Raw genomic sequence first — 24,402 nt, forward strand, 5'->3', positions numbered from 1 at the left:
GGCATTTCTTCACATGCTTTTTTAACAGTGTCTTTCTTTTGAAGAACAGAAATTTAAAATTTTAATAAAGTCCTGTTTATCAATTTGTTGTTTCAGGGATCTTCCTTTTGGTGGTGTACCTAAGAAATTTGTATAACCCTGGGTTGCAAAGATTTTCTAGTATGTTTTCTAGTAGTAGTTTCGTAGTTTTAGGCTTTATATTTAAGTCTGTGATTAATTTTGAGTTAATTTTTATAGATGGTGCAAGATAGGAATAAGTGCATCCTTTTTTGCTTATGTAGATCCAGTTCTTTCAGCAACATTTATTGAAAAAACTATCCTTTTCCACTGAATTGCTTTTGCACCTTTGTAAAAAATCATCTCTTCATATATTTGTGAGTCTGTTTTTGGATTTTCTTTTCTGTTCCATTGATTTCTTTATTAGTCTGGATGACAGTATTACATAATCTTGGTTACTATGGCTTATAATAAGTTTTGAAATCAGTATTTCAAAGTGGTTTTGACTATTGTAGGTCCTTTGCATTTTCATATGGCTTTTAGAATCATTTTGTCAATTTATACAAAATGTCTGCTTGAATTTTGATTGGATCATATTGAATCTATAGATCACTTTGGGGAGAATTTGACATTTTAACAATGTTGAGTCTTCTAATCCATAAACAAGGTATATTTCTCCATTTATTCATGTTACTGACTTGAGATCTTTTAAAAAAATTATTTTTAATTGTGATAAAATACACATAACGTAAAATTTACCATTGTAACCATTTTTAAGTATACTCCAGGAATGTTAAGTACATTCATATTGTTGTGTGATGAATCTCCAGAACTCTTTTCAGCTTGTAGAACTGAGAGTCTATACCCATTAAGTAGTAACTCCTCATTCTTCACTCTTCCCTAGCCCCTAGCAACAACCATTCTGGTTTCTGTTTCAATGATTTTTCATCAGGTGTGTAGGTTTTTTGTTAGATAGTCTTCATCAGATTCAGGAAATTTTATCCTTGCCTTGTTGGCATTATTTACGGGAATGAATGTTAGATTTTATCAAATGTTTTTCCTGAATCTTTGAGGTGATCATGGTTTTTCTTTTCTAGTTCACATTATTTAGTCATATTTTAAAATTTATTCTCTTTTATAATAGGACTGTGTGAGACCATTACTTCTTAAATGGTGATCTGATTACATATTGATCTTATACTCCATTTTTTCTTTTCTCTCTTGATTAGTGAATGAGAGCTACAAGCCTGAATTTATAGAGCTTAAGAAGTGGCTGAAAGATAGAAAGTTTGAAGATACAAACTTAATACCTGCTTGTTTTCCAGGTAAGGCCTGTTATTCAAGTCTCATGACTTTTTTCACATGAGAGACGTGTGGGCCCAGGTGATAGGAAAACACGTGTAGTTCTTAAAGGTGGTCTGTATTCTGTCTGGGAGCACATCTTCTGTTGTGTGTCAGGCTTCCTACTTTGTAGCTGTCATATTTATTTATCCTTTGCCTTTTTTTAAAAATAAGTTGAAGTGGCTTATGGGGAGAAGTTCCCAAGTGGTGAAATAATATCAAAAATTATAAAAGGAAAATGAGCATAGAAAAATAAGGTGAAGGCAGGGATAAGAATAATACATAAAAGCCCTGATTCTAAAATCTTATTGTACACCTGGGAGGTGAGCCACAAATTTGACTTGTCTTTCCAGTGGCCAGACACTTTATATGATCAACACCTGAGTCTTTGTGTTCTGTAAAGAAAATTAAATTGTTTACATGGCAGAAGTGCAGGTATTCCTGGAAGAGACCTGAAGGAAATGTCTTTGCTGGGTCTTCATAGGGAAGACATTTATGTAATGTACCTGGTGTCCTTATCATCATGCTTATGGTGGTTTCATGGGATTTTTCAAGCCATGCAGGCTGATGGGATTATTCCATAGCTCAGGTGAGTCAAAACAGTTTTCTAAGAGAAGGAGGTTCCAAACAACCAGTGGAGGTGCTCATTCTCTGGTGGTGTGGTTCGAGGAGAGGAGTCCTTAGGAAGGCCTCAGCTGGCTTGTGGCTGTGCTCTCCAAGTGTTAGAGGAGGAGCCCTCTGTGTGCCTTCTGTGTGGCCGTAGCTTTAACAGTCACCTAAGCAGAGGCTAATTAACATAATTTTCTGAAGTTCAGGAGCTTGATGTGGAGTTTGGATTAGCATTTTCTTCTGGAACATTCTCTCATAGAAGTTGGCAGCTTGCTCTGGGTGTGTGCCTGCATACCACCAATTCCATCCAGAAGTGGGCGTGAGGTATCCGCGGAGAGGACCAAGATGCTTTTCTGAAGGATTCTGGGTCTGGTGTAGCATAGAGACTGCTGTGCCGTCAGGGCAGGTACAGCACACTTACCTTACAGAAAATTAAACCGTATGCCTCTTGAGTGCTCCTTTTGGCCACTGAGATGATTAAGTAGCCATTACATAATTTAACTTTGAGCAGATTAACTTCCTTATACATCACCGAGATAAATAATTGACCACGTGTGGGCCTGGTTGAATGAGGTGGTGTGTGTAGTTATTCCCTCTGCGTCGGTTACACATGGTGACTTTGGGCTAAAATACTTGCCATTATCTGTTAGGACTACTCCTATTTAAGACGGTAAACCTTTTTTTCAGGCTCTAACGGAATGTTGAACTTTCTGTTTTTGTGTGTCAAGCACAAAAAATAGTAAAAGCCATGCTCTTAGATTTGACTGGATGGAGTTCTTCACAAGACGATCAAGAGGACATAGTGTCAGGCATGGACTTGTGCCTTTGGCCTGTCTATGCCTCAGATGTCTCTTTGCCTTAAAAAGGATAGGATTAAAATTAGCAGGCAGGGATTGGCATATGCTTAAATGGGATGCCTTAAAATAAGTAATCTATCTATAATTTAGAGCGGTAAAGAGTTACTGTTTTTAGTGGGAACAACTGTCTCTGGGCCCACCTCCAGGTTCGTGGTCACAGAGAAGCTAAAGCAAAACGGTTTGGTAATGATCAGAGCCCACTACTTACATTTCTAGGGGCAAAGAACCTTCTGTCTTAGTCAGTTTGGGCTGCTGTAGCAAATTACCATAGACTGGGTAGCTTAAACAACAATTTTGTTCTCACAGTTTTGGGGCTGGGAAGTCCAAGATCATGGCATGGGCAGATTGAGTGTCTGGTGAGGACTGATTCCAGGTTTACAAATTGCCGTCTTCGTGTTGGGCCCTCATGTGTTGGAGAGCAGGGAGCTAGACAAGCTTTCTGGTCTCTTCCTACTGCTGCCATAGGCACCAAGTCCCATTCACGAGGACTCCATCCTTATGACCTAATCACTTATCGAAGGCCATACTTCCTGACATCCTCACATTGTGGGTTGGGATTTCAACATATCTTCTCTAAATGCTTTATATATTTTTAGCTCTTAATCTGATGGGAGGGAACATTTGTGGGAGTCTGTCAAGGTGTACAAAATTCCGAGGACTTAATCTTGGTTTGTGGAGGGGCAAGGCAAGACTCCTCAGTTGCAAGCAGGATTCAGTCTTTAGACTCTCACCTGATTTGAGTACTGACCCTACTATTTCCTTTTGCCACCAAAAGCACTGGCCAATCTGGGTCTCCCAGTTAGATTTATGATTACAGAAATTTTAAGGTGCTGGGAAGTCTGTAATAAGCTTTACTTTTATAAGATCCTAATGGCCACCTCCTACCTTGCCTTAGTAAGTGCAGGTTTCTGTGATTTGTTTTCTGATACTGAACACTATGTTGTAGAGATACAGGCGAAGTATCTCCCAGATTTATTTCGTATGCCAGGTTCTGTTCGTATATATATTTGAAGAGAAATTTCCACTTAGATTAGTATGCGGGTCTTTTAAAGGATGACCTTGTAGAAAAAAAAAATCCTCCCATTAGTAATTGGTTCCAGGAAGGGTTCTGGCCCACAGGGGTGATTAACTCTGCTGTGGGACATACAGAAGATATTTAAATAAGTTCTTAAAACCAAATACTGAACAGACAGTATGCTTCTGGGTGGGGAGATGAGTTATGACTCGTCAAATCAGACTTGGCAGACCCCTGATCCAGGACTTGAGGAAGAAGATCCATCCATGAAGTAGGAGCTCCTAGTAGTCCTGCAGGGATTGACCTTTGCTGAATTATAGTCCCTCCGAGTGGAGAGAAAAAGATGAGGAAGTATGAATTTGAAAAGATGAACGTTCTGGACCTCATAATAATTATAGGTCACAGTGTACCTAGGCCTGCCAGAAAAGCTGCTGTCTGTTACGGGAAGGCAGCCTTTGGCTTGGAAGGGTTAATTTCTGGGTGTTGGTGGTGTTGACAGTGCAGCTGGTGAGATTACTTGCTGTGACTGCTCTGGCCAAGGCCTTGGTTCACAAGGAGGAGCTGGTCCTGGATTGCGCCTGCTGAGCTCACCTGGTCAAGGAGAGTCTAATGGCTTTCGTGGTCGGGGAGGGGAGGGTGTCGTCTGCAGTCTTTGTGGGACCTGAGTGGGTTTTACTGGCCAGCCAGTCAAAGAGGTCTCAAGATCATCGCTGGAAAGCTGGTGCTGGTAGTGGGTAAAAGTGGTTGAGGGTCCAGCCTCTCGGCTTGGGTGGGCATCAAGAGCGGGCCCCCAGCATGGCTGGTAGGTCCCCGGAGAGAGGGTCCAGCTCAGAGGGTCCTGTAAGAGACACCTCAGCAGATGTGTGTAAAGTCGATTATCTTTAGGTCTTGACTCTTTGCTCTTCAAGGATTATAAATGCAAAAGGAGGTCAGGACATTTCCCAGAACAGCTCCTTGATCCTCTCTCTCCCCTGGGAGCCGAAGGATGAGAGGTGCCCAGCTTCAGCTGTGTAATTTTGAAGTTCAAATGCATTTTTCTTATTCAAAATGATATCCCTGAGATCTTGAAGATATCATAGGATTACCCTTTTTTTTTCTTTTTGTGTCTTAGGTACAGGAAGAGGGCTGATGAGCAAAACATCCTTGCAGGTAAGAATTTCTCTTTTCCTTGACGCCTAGTATAGATTTTGCTGCTTTGTTTTTGTGGTTTAGATCAAGTGAATTAAAGATATTTCAGACACACAGCCATTTTTTACCTAATAATAGGTTTGAATATAATTGTGTCAGGATTAAGTTTGCTGCATATAAGAGACAAACCCAAAGTAACAGTGCTTAAACAAATAGAAGTTTATTTTGCTCTCAAGTAAGCAAGCCTGGATAGGCAGACCTGGGCACGTGTGGTGCTCCCAGGCCATTAGAGGCCCAGGCTCCTTCCAGCTCTCTGTGCACATCCTAGAGGAAGCCCTGCACCCTCAGGTCCACGGTCTAGCTCTTGGAGCTTGAGCAGCAGCATGGAGCCAGGGGGTGAGGAAGGGCAGGCTTCCTTCTTTTAAGGAAATTCCAGCCCCATTGCATCCACAGTGACCGGGTGCACAGCCCCGGCTGGCTTCGAGGGATGAGAGACGTGTCCTTTCCCTGGCACCTCCAGATACGATTGCATTAATGGCAGGAGGGGAGAAGGCACGTTAGGTTGGCAGCTAGCCATCTCTGCCACAGCAAATTGTATAAAGCAGGTCATATTTTAAATGTGCCAGGGGAGGAAGCCACACTTACCTGAGAGGTTGTGTGTGGTATATGAGTGCCGCCTGAGGAAACAGAGGGCAGAGCCTCGGAGCCGGTCCCAGGGTGCAGGGTGGCCTTCAGCTCAAGGCCCCCAACCCCTAGCCCCCCAGCTTGTTTCCTCACCTGGAAAACAAGGTAGATGACATAGGTGATTCCCCAGGTCCATTTTAGTTCTTTCTGTTCTATTTAAAGGACATCCAATGCACGATTTTCTGTAAGGCTAGAAGTTAATCCCTTAGTTTATTTTTAGTTCCTTACTTATAAAATCCAGCTGTGTACACATGTTTAGCCTAAAGAGTGGTACCGTTTAATGTATAACTCTACTATGGTACTTCTATTTTTTTTAACTTAAAAGTTTTACATTGTGGTAAAATATATATGACAAAATTTACCATTTTAGCCATTTTTAAGTGTACGGTTCAATAATATTAAGTACAGTCACATTGTTGTACAGTATTTTTATTTATTTTTTTGAGACACAGAACAAGTGGGGGAGGGGCAGAGAGAGAGAGAGAGGGAGAGAGAGAATCCTAAGCAGGTTCCACGCCCAGGATGGAACCCTACTTGGGACTTGATCTCACAACCCTGGGACCATGACCTGGGCCAAAGTCAAGAGTCGGATGCTTAACTGACTGAGCCAATTAGGCAGCTCACAGTATTTGTATTTTTTGAGAGAACATATAATTGACTGTGCTCTATTTTCGGAGGAGAAATACGCCTCACGTATAAAGCAGTAAATATAGGTCATCTTTGTTTAGATTCTGAAATGATGATTGGCAGTTGCTTCACATCTGCTTTCAAATATGGCTTTCCGTTAAACTTTTTGAATATTAGGGACGTATTTTACACATAGTGAAATGCACAGATTTTAAGTGTCTAGTTTGTTAAGTGTTGATGATGATGAGATTTATTCCAGTCAAGATACAGAGCATTTTATTAAGTGGCTTTTTGAAATTGTGGGCTGTTGGAGTAGGAGGGGACTCTAGGGACCGTCCAGCTTGATCTTGATTTACATATATTGAAACCAGAAATTGAACCCAGAAGATTTTTGGCTGAGACTTTTAACCAACTTAGATGCCAGTTATAATGAAAGCCAGGATCTTAATTAACATCAGCCTTCTTAATGCTTTATTTCTTCCTGGTGTCTGTTACTTGACATCTTAATTTTTCTTTCTGTATTCCTGTCTCAGTGGGAGGAAATGCAAACTACACTTTTGCGGGTAGTAAAATGCGATCCTTGTGCGGGCGGGCTGCCTTTTCTTTATCTAGTTGGCACAGGTGGTATGGAGAGTAGGCCACTGCTGGGAGCAGTCACTGGATGCACGCATTTCGCCAGATGGAATGGTTTCTGTCGTTTCCCACAGCTAGCACTGTTCCCTGGTGTAAGAAAGTGAAGGAACAATGTGATGTGAGTTGTCAAAGTGTTTCCGTGTGCGCTGGTGAAAGGCTGACTGCTAGTGGATGTCAGTCAAATGAGTCACCTTTGATTGTTGTTGGGGTTGCGGTTCCTGCCATCGGAGCAGTCTCGCCTGCATCCGCTGACCCAGGGACGTGGGAGCCAGACCGCCGGTGGGTTCTGGTGTCCGTGGTTGGGTTTTGCTGGGTTCTTAGGAGGCGATCATGGACTCAAGGACTTCACAGAACTTGTACTCACAGGTCCTTCTCAAAGCGTGGCTGTTCTAAACTTTACTTTCTTTTTGGTAAGGAGGGACAGGTGATTATTTCGTTGCCTGAGAGTTGCCTGCTCACCACGGACACAGTGATTAGAAGCTACTTAGGGGCGTACATCGCTAAGTAAGTGACCGCACACGTGATTGTCTGCTCAAGTGCTTATCCTCTCAAGTCCACAGTGTCGGCAAATATGTCAATTAAGGCCTAGTTCGTTAGGACCACCCCTTCGTACACCTGATACATGTTTGTTCTCTGAAGTTTGTTCTTTATTCATTTTAAACTGCATTTTTAAGGTTTTTAATAGGCTGCCTTGGATGTGGGTTTGAATCCTGATCTATTACTTACAGAAAATGAAGATAAAATGGAAGAATAGATGTAAATCATTCTGAGTACCTTGATTCCTCGTAGCCTGTTCTCCATCGTAGTAGGTCTTGACAAATGTTACTCTTATTTTTACCCTTACTGTACATGGTTGAATTCTCTTTCAACTATGAAGAGCTGTTGACATTATGAGTTAGTTTTGTTTAGCAGAGAAGAGAGAAGGCCAAAAAAGGAGCTGAGAACTGTTTTCTGGCTTTTGTTATAGGGGGCCTTTGTTTTGGGGGACTTTTATGAGGACAGAGTGAGCAAGATCCTTAGCAGAAGGGGTTTCTAAATTAATGAGGGTTGAAAGATTATGTTGCTTCTTAATCCAGGGTAAATTCTGGACTTTTAATCTCCTCAACATGTTTTTCTGAGGGCAAACGTATCTTTATTGACCTGAGTAGAAGCAAGGATACTCTTTGTATTAACATTTTCTGTATCATTCTGAAATTTTGAGTAGGATAATTGGCAGTGTAGAATCTGGACTGTGAGATTAATGAAAACTTTTCTAAATACATTCATGCAACATGAGATCTTTTTATTGGTAACAAATAAAAATACTGCATACTGCAAGGTATAATTGGTAATAGAGTGGGTAAATTTAGGAATTAAAACGTTAGCAAATATATGATGAGTTTCTTGAATTTCTGTCTGGGTTAGTATCCTGCAGTAGAGCTTTGCAGTGATAGAAATGGGTGTTTCGCTCTGCCTGGTCTAGTATGGTGGCCATTACCCACATATGGCTATTGAGTGCTTGATATGTGGCTTACATGATTGAGGAATTTTAAATGCTACATTTAATTAAAAAAACTAAAACTGAAATAGCTATAAGTACTCAATGGTTACTGTATTGGATGGGGCAGGTCTAGATTCTTTCCACCCATTTTTTCCCTACCACGTTTGATGCCCTTAGCCAAGTGACTTAAGTGAAACGGAGCAAAAGCTTTAAAACTGGAGAACCAAGTTGGAAGCAAAGAAGCTTTTTACAAAAAGGAGTCCCTAAAAACAAAGCTGGAACTTTGGGTTAGTGAGTCAGTTGTCGCTTATCAGTGTACTTCTTTGGGGCACTTACATCAGGGTGCAATCTGGAGAGGAAAGTTTGAGGAGGCAAGAGACCCCCTGTCGGGTGCGTCAAATAAACTCCGAGTGTAGTCACAGTTTGGCTACAGTTCCTCTGGGAGCAGAAAACACCACTGGGGATATCTGTGTCTCTAGCTCATTCCATATTTTGAATAAAAGTAATTCTTTTAATCTGCCTTTTAATAATTTAATAATTTAAATTATGTTTGGCTTCTCATTTTAACAGATGGCGGCCTCCTCCATCTCCTCTGCTGGCTCTGTGTACCTTTCTGGTTTCAGAAAAGCATGCTGGGGACCAGTCCGTCTGGAAACCTTACCTAGAGATTTTACCAAAGGCCTACACCTGCCCCGTTTGTTTGGAGCCAGAAGTGGTGAAGCTTTTTCCCCAACCTTTGAGAGCAAAGGCCGAAGAGCAGAGAGCCCGTGTGCGAGAGTTCTTTTCTTCCTCCAGAGGCTTCTTCTCTTCCCTGCAGCCTCTGTTTTCCGAGGCCGTCGGGAGCATCTTTAGCTACCGTGCCCTACTGTGGGCCTGGTGCACGGTCAACACCAGGGCCGTGTATGTGAAGCACAGGCGGAGGCGCGACTTTTCCGCGGAGCCAGACACCTGTGCGCTCGCCCCGTACCTGGATCTGCTGAACCACAGCCCCCGTGTGCAGGTGAGCAGTTGACGAGGGCGCATGTTCTGGAGGGACTCTGACGTGTAGAACCTGTGACTTTGAAACCATAGAGAGAGGTGTTGTTGGCGTTAGGTAAACCTGCCTGCCACCAGCTAATTTTCTGTCCTTTCTCCCAGCCCCGTTTTCCCTTTGTGGCATCCCTTTTTTTTCTGCTGTGTTTTCCCCCACAGCGCTCAGTGCTATGTCCCCTGGATGACCTTAACCAGCAGCCCCCCACGCTCACCTTTGGTGCAGTGTCCTCCTTCTCCTGCCAGCGTGGGGGCTGAGGTCCAGATTGCTGCCCTGTTCCCTCTCGCATGTGGTGGCATTGCTGTCAGCGTTGACCTTTGCCACGATCACTGACTGACTTACGACCCCCTCCGTGAGCTGTGTGAGGACGGGGACTATGCCTTGTTCTGCCCTGTAACCACAGTGCTCGTTGCGGGGCCGGGCACCTAGTGGGCATTCGATAAACCTTTACTGAATGGGTGGATATCTGTGGGGAAATGGAGTTGGGGAAATATTAAAGAAACCCTCTTTGGGAGGTAGTCCTAGATCTCATCCCCAGCCCTTTCCCCCTGTGGCACATAACGGAGATGATGATGTTTGTAGGCTTGCTGGGGTTAAGTGCCTGGCTTCGAGGGCAGAGGTAGCGTGTCAGCTTACCTGTAACCTGCTCAGGGTACATGTGAGATACACTGGCTGGGCCCTTGCCCATGCTGTTCTCTTCATACTCTACCCCATATTGAGAAGATCGATGGCATCTGGTTAGCCCACATGCCAGTGAGAGGAGAGCACAGGGAGGCCTGTACTATGCTTTCTTAGGCCGAGGCAGTCTCCTTGCCTGTCTGCTTGTTCTTTTGTAGAAATATGCGTTTCTGGCGGTATTAAGAGACGAGGTGGAGGCTAGATGGGTGTGTCTGTGATTGATGTCAGTGAAATAATGTTGGGGGCATGTGGTGTAATAGGATGCTGGACACAGGGACTGAGTCCTCACTGGCGTGACTTTATTTGTATTGGGCTGTTAGTGCATTTGTGCTCTAAACTAGTGATTTCACAGCCAAGTGTAGGGGCATCACAAACTACGGCCTGTGGGCATGTGGCCCCAGGGCTCTGGCAAAGCCTGAAATATTTGCCCTCTGGCCCTCTATGGAAAAAAGATGGCGGGTCCTTGGTCTAAAGAGTTGCAGCTGGCTTTTGGCCCATAACTCGAGACCATAGCCCTCATCTGTTGTGCTGCAAGCTGGCAATTTCAGCCTGTTGCTGGTCCTTGCCCTCACTGGGATTTACTGCTTAGTATGGAGGCCTCTGTGCCTGTACCCACTCCTTATTGTGGAGAGCAGGTAGGTCATCTTTTCCTTTCTCATCTATTAACTAACAGAATTGTCACAAAATCCACGTGATTGTGTCAACCGATATCCTGCTGCTCAAAGGCTGTGAATTGTAAAACCTGAAATTCATGTGCTGCCTTGATGTCTTTGGGTCTCACAGGGCCCCCCAGAGGCTAGGCTGATTTCCCCATCCCCCGCGGTGGCCCCATCAGCTAGACTAGAGCACCCCACCTGGCCTCAACCTAACGGGTTTCACCTTCCCGCCAGTCCTTGAAACTATTCAAGCAAGCAATCACATCTTCCCATGAGAGCCAGGGGGTCACCTCTCGTTACTCCAGATCCTGCTCCCCATGGCCCCTGCTGGTCACACTGCTCCTGAGTATAGCCCCCGGTTAGCCCTGTGTGGCTGGTGTGTCCTTATTGCTGTATATGTGACTGGTAAACGGCTGTCAGTCTTACCTGTCCATTGTCAGGTGTCATGTGTGCAGCCATCCCGAGAATCCTCGGGCAGGACCCCCTCTCTTACGGAGGGGTGATGTGGAGGCAAACAAGAGGCCCCGGTGCAGGTGTGGCTTTTTCCACGGGTGGTTAGATTCAGTGATGAGTGTTTGAAAGCTGCATCTGCCGTAAATTAATACAATAACTTAATATTTTTAGTTGTATGCTTGGCTTTAAAAAAACTTGAACAATTTTCCTTTCTAGGTAGAAGCGGCATTTAATGAGGAAACTCGCTGTTATGAAATTAGAACAGCTTCAAGCTGTAGGAAGCATGAAGAGGTGTTCATCTGCTATGGCCCTCATGATAATCAGCGACTGCTCCTGGAGTATGGATTCGTTTCCATCCATAATCCTCACGCTTGTGTTTATGTCTCGGAAGGTTGGAATCAACTTTGTTCTTACTAAGATGATATAACTCTTTTTTCCTCCCCATCTTGGGATATAGTTTTTTTAAGTTTTAGTAAAAATGGCAGAACCTTAACATACATACCATTTATCTTCCCTTAAATAGGGCCAGTGAAACAACAAAGCCTCATCGATATCGAGGATAGGAAGAACTGAGAAAAGTTGTATTGGGTTAAGTCGGACAGTAGAACAGAAGAAAAGGAAAACCGCTGAGGAAATGAATATAATATTGAAAAGATGAGAAGAAATAGAAATGTTTGTACTGAGACATTGTCACTGTCACTAAATACAGGATAGATTGGAGAGCAAAACATAAAAATTTATTTAGGCACCTACTGCGTGAGGCACTGTGGTAATCACAGGAATAAATCTTTTACATAGTCCTTATTTTGGGGTGTTTAATGTCATGATGAAATCTTGATTTCATTTCTATTTTTTACGGCCTACTAATTAGCCATCACTGGTATTACTATTTAAAAGAAATAATTGAGCTATTAAATTTATGCTGTGGAAATTCCAAATGTAATATTAATAACAGTACATAGAAAATTGATTTCTTCCCTTCTCTTGATGCAGCAGAGAAATAGTTTTCTAGGCTATGAAGAAATATGGCCAGAGGTTTACTGAATGCATAATTTGGGATAGTTTTAACACAAGTTCTGATGGAAATGGAAACTTTTGTTCAAGGTGAAACAGCTCCATCCTGTAGGCAGAATAATAATATTGTTTCTCAAAATAGAAATAAAAAAGCAAAAACTGGGCCTTGCTGGGTCTCTTAGAAAACTAGCTTTGAGATTAACCTCCTGTTATCAGAATAGCTTTAATATTGATGACCATGAAATATTAATTTGTCAGTTTTGAACAAAGTTTACATTTTAGTTATTTTTACATTAAAAAATAAAAGCATACAAATATGAAGGGAAAATTAAAAAAATGTTTTTAATGTTTATTTTTGAGAGAGAGAGAGAGCGAGCAAGCTGGGGAGGGGCAGAGAGAGAGGGAGACACAGAATCCAAAGCAGGCTCCAGGCTCCGAGCTGTCAGTACAGAGCCCAATACGGGGCTTGAACTCACAGACCACGAGGTCATGACCTGCGCTGAAGTCTGACGCTTAACTGACTGAGCCACCCAGACACCCCAAAAGAGAAATTTTAAAAACAGAAAAATCAGGCATTACCCTGTTATCCCAAAAAACTTTAATTTTTGCATGTTATTGCTTATGATCACAATCACAAATATCCAATTTTGAATTCTGGCTCTTGAAACCTTTATGTTCCAAACAATTCCTCATGTTTGTACAGCTCCTACGTTTCTGGTCAGTGTAACTTCCCAGCATCCTGCCACTGTCCTAACGACCTGGTTTTGTGGGTTCGTTGGCTCAGTGGGAACGTGCGTTGAGACTGTGGATGTTTGGTCCCTTGCCCTGGAATTCTTGTAGCTTTTCAGGGGCCAAATAAAGATTCATGACTTGGACTCCACTGGAGCTTTTCGATGTGAATTAGGTAAAACTGTTCACACACGTCTTGATTGTTGAGAAGGTCGAGTAACTTTAGAAGGCGCGCATGTCTGTCGAATGACACCCTAAATTTCATTCTGATCTTTTTATTTTATATAGATATACTTGTTAAATATCTTCCATCAGCAGATAAACAGATGAACAAGAAGATTTCCATTTTAAAGGATCATGACTTTATAGAGTGAGTGTTTCTTAAAATTATTCCTTCAGGAAACTTTGATGAGAAAATGGAGGGTAGGGTTTCTGTAGGTCTGAGATACCTCCTGACTTGTTCCAGTTGACAGGTAGGTATTCGCTGAGCATTTACTATGTGTACTAAATCGTGTTTGATGCGGGCACACAAGAGCGTAAGATACTTTTCAAGAAGATTACTTGGGAATATAAGATACAAATTTGAAGTATTAAATGGTCGAACCAAAAGAAAGCCCTGTTTATCTCGGTTGGGAGACCGACGTGCCTTCAGCACGTGGTCAGCTGGGATGGCATCGGGCTGCCGCAGGCCTCGCTGGCCCTCAGTCACCCTGCGGCGTGCTGCAGGCATTCAGGGAGCAGGGCTGGCGGGGGCGGCTAGGTGATTCCACGCCAAGTGGGACACACAGGGTTCGAGGCTCTCCTTTCAGATTTTCTTCTGTAAGTGAAACCAAGTTTGAAATGATCCAGTAGCAGTGTGAGAGCAGTCTGGCTGTGGTTGCCATTTGTCTGATGCCCGGGGTGATGCGCATTCTTCACCTTTCATCTCTGGGGCCTGTGGCATGTGACCTCTTGCTCTGGCCAGGCTCAGCTCCTTATCACAATCTGTTGGAAGGTTGTTTTTTACCTTTTTTTTTTTTTTTTTTTTTTTAAAGAAAGAGTTTTGTGGGTTTTTTTTTGTTTGTTTTGTTTTGACTCTGGCTTTCTTCTTACGTATTTGAGGACTTAGTTTTCTCTTTTACTATTGTGACCAAGATGCCATACAAAATGTTACATAATGTTCAGCCCCTTCAGAAAATGTTTGGCTCTTCAGCCATTGCCACGGTGTCATGAAGTACTGAAATGACAGGTGTGACATTGTTTGTTCTTATGCTTTAGAAATTTGACATTTGGATGGGATGGACCATCTTGGAGGTTACTCACAGCGCTTAAGTTGTTATGTCTGGAAGCTGAAGAATTGTAAGTTTCACGTGTGTCGGTCATGAGCAGTACTTAAACCTGGACATAACCCAGGGGCTTCTTTTAGCTCAAGTTCAAACAGTCAGCCTGGGAGGAGGAAGATATGCCATTGTGTACTGGGTGGCTTATTCTTTATGGAACTTGCCCGTGTGGTGAGTGTTTCACTTCTAAGTTTTTGCCATTTCTGGAATTCTGGTTTTAGAGTCATAATCAGAGTACGTGGCCCTGAGAACTTTTTATTCTCAGGTATTTTTCCCTGGTGACCTGCATTGTTTAGAGGAAATATTTTTTAAAAAATGCATCGTCACTGTTCAGGGGGAAGCCTCTTGAGTACCGAGTTTTTCCCTGGGGACAAATCGCTTCTTGGGGAGCTATATCCTCCCCGGGGGCAGATCCAGACCCCTGCTAAAGGAGAGGCCTTTCCATGGGGGAGGCAGGTAGAGGAGCCCCCGGTGTAGACACACGTCCTGGTTAGGCTCCTTAACATTACCTTCAGGCTGCCAGTCCCTCCCCCAGCATGGAAAGGACTGTCCGCTTATATGGCTGTGTGTTGCCTGGTCCAGGCAGCTCCTTCAGCCCGGGTCCACTACTTGGCAAAAGCTCAGGTGAGAGAAAGCACTTGAAGAGAGGACTTGCTGAAGATGGTGACCCGGTCCTTGAGCATTTGGGAGGACTGAATGAATTGATGCGTAGAGATAACCCTTAGCATTGTGCCTCGAAGTAGCTGGTGCTTATTCCATGGCAGCTGTTAAGATATGGCTTACCTCTTTTTCTGCAGGGACTCAGGGAGAAAACTTACTCCCCGGTCTCAACAGCAGAAAGAGTTGTGTTCATTCTCAGCAGACGGGGTGTTTTTATTTTACAGTCATTGTGGATTCTGTGTCTGATACGTTTCTTTCTCTTTATTGTTTGCTAGAAAACTCAGAGGCAAGTCTGTGGTTCCTTCAAATGTGTAGCATTTTAAGGCATGCAGTGTATCCTGGTTGTATCTTCTCCTTCTTCCTTAATATTCCTTTGTCCTGTTTTCCTGTCCATTCATCTCACCTGTTTCATCTCCTGTGTGCTCATGTTAAGGGTCTTTAAGTCCTTCTTGGAAAAAGGTATAAGTCCTTAGGCACATACCTCAAATTAAATAAAACAACAGGCTGTTTCCCAAAGGTCACCCTTGGACCGCTTTTCCTCCCTTTGACTTACTCCTAATGGTCTGGAGTGGTGTGGCAGAAGAAGCCCAAGGCCGGGATTCTGCCGGCTCTGTGTTTGCATGCTGTTTCTACCTCTCCTGAGCTTTGTCACTTAGGGTGGGTTCTTTACTGTTCCCAGTTCTCAGTTTCTTTGTGTCTAATGTGGGGATAATAATGCTTTCTTTGCTAGGTAATTGTGAAGATTCAATTAGATGATTGTTTTATATGAAACACTGTGCCTAGCATCTAGTGAATATACGGAATAGCATATAGCATATCTTCCTTCCTTCCTTCCTTCCTTCCTTCCTTCCTTCCTTCCTTCCCTCCTTCCTTCCTTCCTTCCTTCCTTCCATTCATCCATCCATCCATCCATCCATCCATCCATCCATCCTTCCTACCTTCCTTGAAAACTTAGCTACTCCTGAGGTTTCAGTTGTAATCTCTAAAGCTCAAGACCTTTAAGACTTTATTCCCTGTGTGGGTTGCCAGCTGTTCTGAATTTCTAAGTGACTTGTGTATACTTCAACTCTGATGTGACACTTGTCACCTTACTTTTCCCTTCCTAAGCCATTCCACTTCAGATTCTCTGCATCCAGAATCTCTTCCTCCACTCTCTTCCTCTCTGCTTAGTGCTGCTTTCTAGCGTGTAGTTTTGGCTCTGCCACCTTCTGGTTCAGATCTTGCTGTGGCTCCCTCTTGCTTAGCCTGAAGCACTTACATTCCTCTGCCTGCAGAAAGTTGGCCCCACCTGCCCCTTCAACCCCATTTCCTACATATATTTGGATTATAAAATGGGAATGACATGTGTGTACAGGAAGGCTTCATCATAGATTGCTCCTTCCATCTTGAGAGCATTTTACTTTGTGAAACATGTTCTGTCCAGTTTACCATGGTTTAGGAAAGTCACTTGAGGAGAAGGAAAATTCTTCTACCTGTTTCCTCAGTCCTTAGTCCTTTTGGCTGGAACTCACCTTCCTGTTCTGTCATCTGCTCTGTTTCCATGGCTGGTGGACATGGCTCCACTTAACTACGTGCCAGACACAGGATTGCGATGACAACACAGTTCAGTGCCTGCCCTCAGAAGAGCGGCAGTTGCCTTGATTCTTACTCTCGCTTGTTCCTCCTTCTTGCTTCTATACCTTGTCTGCTTCCACACAGGAGCTGCATGTGGGGGGAGGTTAGGGAATCTGTGGGGGGAGGTTAGGGAGGTTAGTGAGTTTTGTTATGCTTCTAGAAAAACAGGAGAAGAGTTTGTGTGTTGTGTTGAGGTGTAAAAGCCTTCTTTACTTTTTGAGAGCCTGCTGACATTATGTTACTGAACAATTTGGTTCTAGTACATGCTGGAAAAAAGTACTTCTTGGAGAAATCATTTCAGATACAAATGAGAAGACAAGTTTGGACATAGCCCAGAAAATATGCCATTATTTCATAGAGGAGACCAATGCAGTGCTTCAAAAGGTATGCTTCTAGAATATCGCATTCTTCTGCTAAAGAAGTGTTTTGATTAAGAAGTTACCTATTTTGTACTTGCTGTTACACCTTATTCGGGCATTGTTTGATGCTTACATAGATGAACACGGGTGTAATTTCTGGGGTTTTTTTGACCGTTAGCATTGTGTTTATATTGGATAAATTTTCAAGTACTCTTTTTTTAAAAAATATTTTTATTTAGCAAATGTTTTAATTAAATGAGAAATCAACTCATTTTAATGGAAACATCACTGGGATTGAAAAATAATTTTAATGAATCTTCAAGACCTTATGCTAGGTGAAATAAACTAGAATACAAAAAGACACATACTGTGTGATTCCACTTACATGAGTTATCTAGAATGGGCAAATTCAGAGTCTACAGAAAGTAGAGCAGAGGTTACCAGGGGCTGGGGAGTTGGTGTTAATAGGGTACAGAACTTCCATTAGAGATGATGGAAAACTTGTGGGGTGGGTGGTGGCGAGGCTCACATAACATTGTGAGTGTACCTAGTACCGTTGAAGTGTACACTGAAAAGTGGTCAGGATGGTCAATTTTATGTTTACGTATATTTTACTGCAAGAAAAAAATAATTTTAAAATGCTTTCCAGGTTTCTCATATGAAAGATGAAGAAGTGGCTTCGATAAACCAACTAACTTTGGTAGAAACATTGTGGACCGAAGAACTAAAGATTCTGCAGGCCTCTGCTCTGATTCTAAACAGTTTGCAAACACCTTTTAGGTAACCTCACCTAATGTGTTTGATCACCTCCTGTGGTGGGTGTGACTTCTTCACCAGTTTTAAAGGTTTATTTTGTATAGAATCATTTACAGTCACCGAGTGGTTTCTATTAAACCATTGTATACTTCTCTTGTTCCTTCTGCTTTTCTCTGTTTGTGGGGTGGAGCGGTGGCCGCTTCTCAGACGATGCGGACATCTGCAGGGGGCAGGGCAGGCTCTGTGGATTCTAGAGTGTAAGTGATGATGGATGTGTCATCCTCACAGCACCTCAAAAAATATTCTCAAAACAGACCCCAGTTTTGTAGAAAGAAGTAGGAGGAAAGCACTGCTCTGTAAGGAGAGAGGGGGCCTGAGAGGCTCTGTGTGTGGCCTTTCCCTGGGTGTCCCACTTCCCCGCTGACTCAGCAGCTGTAAAAGGGCAAGAAGTTGTGCTTTTATTCTGCTCTGATACTTTGGTTTAGAGATGTGCTGGTGGTGGGTGGCTTTGGGTGGGGAATGGGGTAGGTGGTGTGGGGCAGGCCCCAGTCCCAGCCGGGCGTGGCCCCCAGCTGCACTGAACTTGAGCAAATCACTTTGCATTTTCCCTTCTGATTTCCAACTTGAAAAGGAGATTGTGGACCCCCTATGTAGAAGGGCCAGGGACTGGGACTCGTGTTGGGTAGAGGCCCAGGTGATGCCTGCCACCTTTCGCTTTCTTGCCCTTGCTCACCAGGAACCAGGGAGCTGGCTATAGGAGGGACAGTTGGGGCACCTTCTGTGAGTTTGATTGAATGGAAGTTCAGTCATTAAATACAGGAGAGAGTAGGGCCTGCCTCAGCAGACCTCCCTCTGTGGTTTTCCAGAATGTGTTTAAGTCTCTTGTCAGACATGTTCCTTTCCCAGTCTCTTTGTGGTAGGTGTTTAACTTTTTTTTTAAAATGTATATTTATTTTTGAAAGAGAGAGACAGAGAGAGAGAGAGTGTGTTCAAGTGGGGGAGGGGCAGAGAGAGAGGGAGACACAGAAACCAAAGCAGGCTCCAGGTTCTGAGCTGTCAGCACAGAGCCCGATGCAGGGCTTGAACTTACAAACTGTGAGATCACGACCTGAGCTGAAGTCAGATGCTTAACCAACTGAGCCACCCAGGCACCCTGGTGTTTAACACTTTTATTCTGCTGCTTTTCTATCATTTTCATGGGGGGTTGGGAGGTATAGGAGATGAATTTTTGTGCTCAGTTGGTCATTTTGAATTCAGAGTCTGTCTTTCTTTCTTTCTTTCTTTCTTTCTTTCTTTTTCTTTCTTTCTTTCATAATTATAAAAGCATTTTAGGCTATTGACTTTCCTCTGACTATGGTTTGTATATAAAGTGTGTACTTAATTAGTACTTTTTTAGTACTCAGAGTTTGGCTCAGGATTTACACTTTTCATAGCGGTTTCCTGCCTGTCAGTCAACAGTCAGAACCACTGGGAGGGAGTCGGAGCAGGTGTTCTATCATCGGTCACAGGAGCAAAATATGCCCTTACTATAAAAACTGGACTGCCATCGGAACATAAGACAATAACATTTACTAAATGTTAGCATTGCTAGATGCTAGGTGCTGTGCTCAGGCCTTGGTATGCAGAGTTTTAAGCCTCACGGTTACCCTGTGTCATGAATAGAAAGGGGAAGAAATTGCCTAAGATTGCACACTTAGTGTGCTACAGAGAAAATGCCCACTCACCCTGCCCTCGGAGGGGTCAGGGTCCACAGCGTGGGTGTGTTCGTGTCCGGGATTTACTGTGTCCTGCTGTGGGGATGGAGTTAATGCGCGTGGGCCTGCTGCCTCCACGTCAGTGGGCGTCAACATGCCATTCGGGAGGCCCGGGCCTTCTGGCACAGCTCTACCTCAGCGGGGACGTCTGCTGGATTCTGGGGCTCAGTGTGGGCAAACTGACCTAAAGCCATGGTCATATGTGAGCTTCCATCCTTACTCTTTCCCTGTTTATCCTTTTCAGAACCAGGGAGGGAAGAGGGGATGTTCCCTCCACAGCCCTCAACAGTCCTTGGCCCCAGGGCACGGACACGTGGAGAAGTCTTTCAGGGGCCGGAGCTGTGGAGGGACCGCCAGGCCTCTCCAAGGTTGGGGACGGACTGGGGCCAGATGGTGTAGGGGCTGCCCCTCTCGGGCATCGGTGCCCAGAGTTCGGTTTTCCCTCCCAGGTCTTGTTCTTCCCCAGCACTGGAATTCCTGTCCTTGAGTGTAGCCCAAACAAATGGGACCCACTCACCTCGGGAGACAGTGTCTGGACGTCTTTCCTTGTTCTTATATGCAGTTGGTGTTGACTTTATTTTTAAGTAGCTGCGGTGGGGAGCGCCTGGGTGGCTCAGTTGGTTAAGTGTCTGACTCTGGATTTCGGCTTAGGTCATGATCTCATGGTTCGTGGGATCAAGCTATGCTGTGGATTCTGTGCTGACAGTGTGGAGCCTGCTTGGGATTCCCCCCCACTTCCCTGTTTACTCGCATGCACCTGCACGCTGCAGTGTGTTTCAGGATGTGCTATACCAGGGGTCCGCAAACATTAACGGGGCAAATAGTAAATATTTTAAGCTTTCTGAGCCATACAGCCTTTGTCCCGACTATGGCACAGCATATAGACAATATGCAAACAAGTTGAATGTCCGCGTTCCAGTAAGACTATTTACAAAGACAGGTCTTGGGCCATCGTTTGCTGACCCCTGTGCTATACCATACTTATTTTTCCTGTCCCCTATTAGTGGACATTTAGGACCTATATATATTAATATATTTACACACACATACGTATGAACTCCTACGTGAAGGTGCTTTTACACCTTTCAAAAACAAAGCCACCCTTTAACATGAACATTGTTGTGCTCTAGTTGTCCAGTGATTAGAAAAACAATAGACAATGAGAAAAGTCATTACTCACGCATTTACAAATGAGAAGTATTTCATCATCCACACCAGATCTATGTGTATTTGGAAAACTGCAGAATAAGACTTTTCCATTTATAGACCATGCTTGGTATATGTGTGCCGCAGACTTCTTGCAAAGTCTGCGGAGCTTATGGCTCCTCGTAGGGCAGTCTGGCCCACAGGGTAAACCACTGTTGACTGTGACACACAGCTGCCTTTGGCTTGTCCTCGCAAAATCATCGTGAGGGCCGGCAAAGCCAGGCTCTTTCCCAGTGGCATGATTTTCTTCCTTCTTTAGTTTACACGCCCACCCCCACACCCCCCCATTTTCTTCTTCCTCCTTTTCTGTTTGCTCCTCACTATTGCCTTGGGCATGCCTGAGGTCACTTACTAACACACCTTCTCCTCATCGGTATCTGGTTACAGAGTTTGTGGGTGGTGAGCCTCCCACTGGCCGACTTGGCCTGAGGGGACACACATTGCGAAGTTAAGGACTATTTGTCCTTCTCTTTCAAGCTAAAAACAGCAGGTGCACTCCTCTGACTGGGGCACTTTAAGTGCTTCTGCCTGAAGGTGGAGACTGGTAATGACCTAGACAATCAGAGCTGTAATTCTGTGAAAATGGCTCTCACTGAACCACCTAGACACGTCCTGAGAGGGCCCATGAAGGCACAGAAATAGGGAATTTATTTTAGCTCTTCAGTTGGCAAACAGCAGCCACATTCTGTGTGATAGATTAATGTTGGGTAGTAGGTCTTATCTGGAGGAGCAAAGAATAATAAAACACAAATCGGTTTGTCAGCTGACGTTTCTTTGTTTCTTTGTTTGTTTTTTCAAGATTTTTTTAACGTTTATTTATTTTTGAGACAGAGAGAGACCGAGCATGAACGGGGGAGGGTCAGTGAGAGAGGGAGACAGAGGTCCGAAGCAGGCTCCAGGCTCTGAGCTGTCAGCACAGAGCCCGACGCGGGGCTTGAACTCACCGACCGCGAGATGATGACCTGAGCCCAAGTCGGACGCTTAACCGACGGAGTCACCCAGGCGCCCCAGTCAGCTGACATTTGAATATAGAGTTTTGTCAGGAATGCCACCCTGTTGGAAAAGGGCCTGTTTGTTTTTTTTTTTTTTTTTTACAGATCCAGAAAGTCATTTGTGAATTAAAGGGAATGGAACATTAAGAGGGAACAAGCAGGCCTGAAGCATTTTTCTATAAGCCTGCCCGTGTGCCACGTACAACCTCCCCATGTGCCACGTACAACCTCCCCGTGTGCCACATTCTTCAGTGCCATGTGCTCTCTCTGGGGCTGTTCTGTTTCACCTTTCAGAGGGCAGCTCCCTCTCTTTGTTCTGTTACAACCTTTCCTTGAGGGGATATTTCATTTACTTTCCTTCTATAAACTATTCCGTAGTTTTAACATTAGGCTGCGAGTACATTCGTAAAAACTCACAAAAACATAGTAGAATTTAATAAAAATGCAAGGTTACCATTCACACCCACTGGGACACCTGTAATAAAAAAGATAACGTGTTGAGGATGCGGGGAAATCGGAACCCTGTGGCTCTGCTGATGGAAAGTAAGACGGCGTGGCTGCTTGGAAACCCAGTGTGGCAGTTCCTAAAAGTTTTAGCAGAGACTCTTTCTGACTTAGCAACTCCCCTCTCTCCCAAGAACTAAAAACACATGTCCACACAAAAGCGTGAACACGAATGTTCATAGCACTTTGTATAGCAGTGTTTGTCACAGCATTATTCATAACAGCTCCAACCCAAATGTTTATCCGCAGATGAATGGATAAATGAGATTTTGCCATAAAATGAAATATCATTCAGGCACAGAAGGGAACAAAGTACATACATGCTGCAACATGGATGAGACTTAAAAACATGGTAAATGAAAGAACCCCGTCACAAAAGACCACATATGATTGTATTTGTATGAGGGGTGCCTGGGTGGCTCAGTCGGTTGAACGTCCCACTTTGGCTCAGGTCATGATCTCATGGTTCATGAGTTCATGTCGGGCTCTGTGCTGACAGTGCAGAGCCCGCTTCAGATCCTCTGTCCCTCTCTCTCTTCCCCTCCCCCTCTCATGCGTGTATGCTCTCTTTCTCAAATAAATATTTGAAATAAAATTGTACTTATATGAAATGTGCAGAAAGGGCAAATCTAGAGCAATGGGAAGTAGATTAGTGGCTGCCGTGGGTGGGCCAGGGTGCTGGAGGGATTGGGTGGTGGCCATTGTGTCATACATCTAAAATGGGTCAGTGGTGTAGCCTGTGAGTTACACGACAATAAAGCTCTTTTTTAAAGAAATAAGGTTAGTGCCTAATTGGTGAGGATTCTACCCCTCTTCTCACAGCTCATGCTTTTTCCAGGAAGGTCCAGAGTCTGTCAATCTGACAATGACAGTAATGGTCTGATAGCATTAGACCTTCTGCCCATGCACTGCATTGATCACCTTGTTTATCCTTACCACAACCGGTTGAGTTCATATTTTCCTGATTCTGTAAATGTAAACGTAAAGTTATTGCTGAGGTCACACAGCTGCTGAGTGGCAGAGCTAGGATTCAAACCTCGGTTGGCCTCTAGATGCCACGCTTGTAGGGTTCATACAGCAAAGACCGTGTCTGTGAAAGATGCACCCAGGCTTAGGGAGGCACCTGCTCTCACCTGATTAGGACTTTGTAAAATTAAAGTGTGGCTGGATCAGCCAGCCTTGGAAGAACATTTGGAGGGCTGAGATGCTACAGTCCTGCCTATTTAAATCCCCTCTCTCCTGGGCCTTTCTCTTTCTGCCATCTTGGAACCTGTGGAGGCCTTCTGGGAACAGGGCTCCTGGAAGGCTGTGGTCCAAAGCCATTTTTTGCTGGCTGTAAGTGGAGTCTCTGGAACCAGAGGGATCACACATGCCTTCTTAAAAGGTGTTTATGCTCGAGATGAAACTGAATTCTATCTAGGCAAGAGAGGTGCTTATGTGTACAAAGCAAAGAACAACAACACTCCTGGTGGCAAACCAAATAAAACCAGAGTAATCTGGGGAATGGTACCTCACGCTCACGGAAACAATGACATGGTTCGTGCCAAATTCCGAAGTAACCTTCATGCTAAAGCCATTGGCCACAGAATCCGTGTGATGCTGTACCCCTCAAGGATTTAAACTGACTGAAAAGTAAATAAAGGTGTAGATTTGTTCTCTTGAATGAATGAATGAATCAATCAATCATTCAATCAATCAATCAATCAATCACTCCTCTCTCTCCTGGCATCTACTTTTGATACGCAAAGAGACTCCTCAGTATAGATATGGAAGAGCAGACTCATGGCCCAGGGAACCTGTCTTCAAAAATGACAACTCATTCCCTGAGAGGAGGTGTTATTAACCACACTTTATAGAAGAGCAGACAGGTTCAGAGAAGGGAGGTAACATGGCCAAAGGTATTCAGCAGGTGAGTGCAGAGCCATGTGGGGTGGGGGTGGGGCTACCTTCTATCACACATAGTTGAAGCCTTTATTAAGAGCATGCTTGATGCGCAGAAGACACGAATAGACACTTTTCCAAAGAAGACATCCAGATGACTAATAGACACATGAGAAAGTGCTCAATACCACTCATCAGGGAAATACAAATCAAAACCACAATGAGATATCACCTCACACCTTTCAGAATGGCTAAAATGAACACCTCGGGCAACAACAGATGTTGGTGAGGATGTGGAGAAAGAGGAACCCTTTTGCACTGCTGCTGGGAATGTAAACTGTTGCAGCCACTCTGAAAAACAGTATGGAAATTAAAATCGAAAAAATTAAAAATCGAACTATCCTACGACCCAGCAATTGCACTACT

At 43.9% G+C, this 24,402-nt stretch overlaps 1 protein-coding gene across 7 annotated transcripts in view; it reads left to right on the top strand.

Moving 5' to 3' along the window:
* SETD4 (SET domain containing 4) overlaps positions 1-24,402 on the top strand; it is a 71,362-nt gene that overhangs the window by 6,446 nt on the left and 40,514 nt on the right. For 4 of the 7 annotated variants that reach the window (XR_013557830.2, XR_013557829.2, XR_013557828.2 and 1 more), the window contains exons 3-11: positions 1,227-1,322; positions 4,931-4,968; positions 7,307-7,395; positions 8,942-9,371; positions 11,405-11,579; positions 13,220-13,301; positions 14,189-14,269; positions 16,785-16,908; positions 17,533-17,663. Coding sequence is in view for 2 of the 7 variants with exons in the window: in XM_060640463.3 (XP_060496446.1) it covers positions 1,227-1,322; positions 4,931-4,968; positions 7,307-7,395; positions 8,942-9,371; positions 11,405-11,579; positions 13,220-13,301; positions 14,189-14,269; positions 16,785-16,908; positions 17,533-17,663 (1,246 nt within the window). In the remaining 5 variants the exon portion in view is untranslated. Of the gene's footprint in view, positions 1-1,226; positions 1,323-4,930; positions 4,969-7,306; positions 7,396-8,941; positions 9,372-11,404; positions 11,580-13,219; positions 13,302-14,188; positions 14,270-16,784; positions 16,909-17,532; positions 17,793-24,402 lie in introns of those variants that run through there. The other 3 variants (XM_078452807.2, XR_013557832.2, XR_013557831.2) reach the window with 3 other exon arrangements.

Source organism: Panthera onca, chromosome C2 (genome assembly GCF_046562875.1).
Source record: "Panthera onca isolate mPanOnc1 chromosome C2, mPanOnc1 haplotype 2, whole genome shotgun sequence".
Taxonomy (NCBI): domain Eukaryota; kingdom Metazoa; phylum Chordata; class Mammalia; order Carnivora; family Felidae; genus Panthera; species Panthera onca.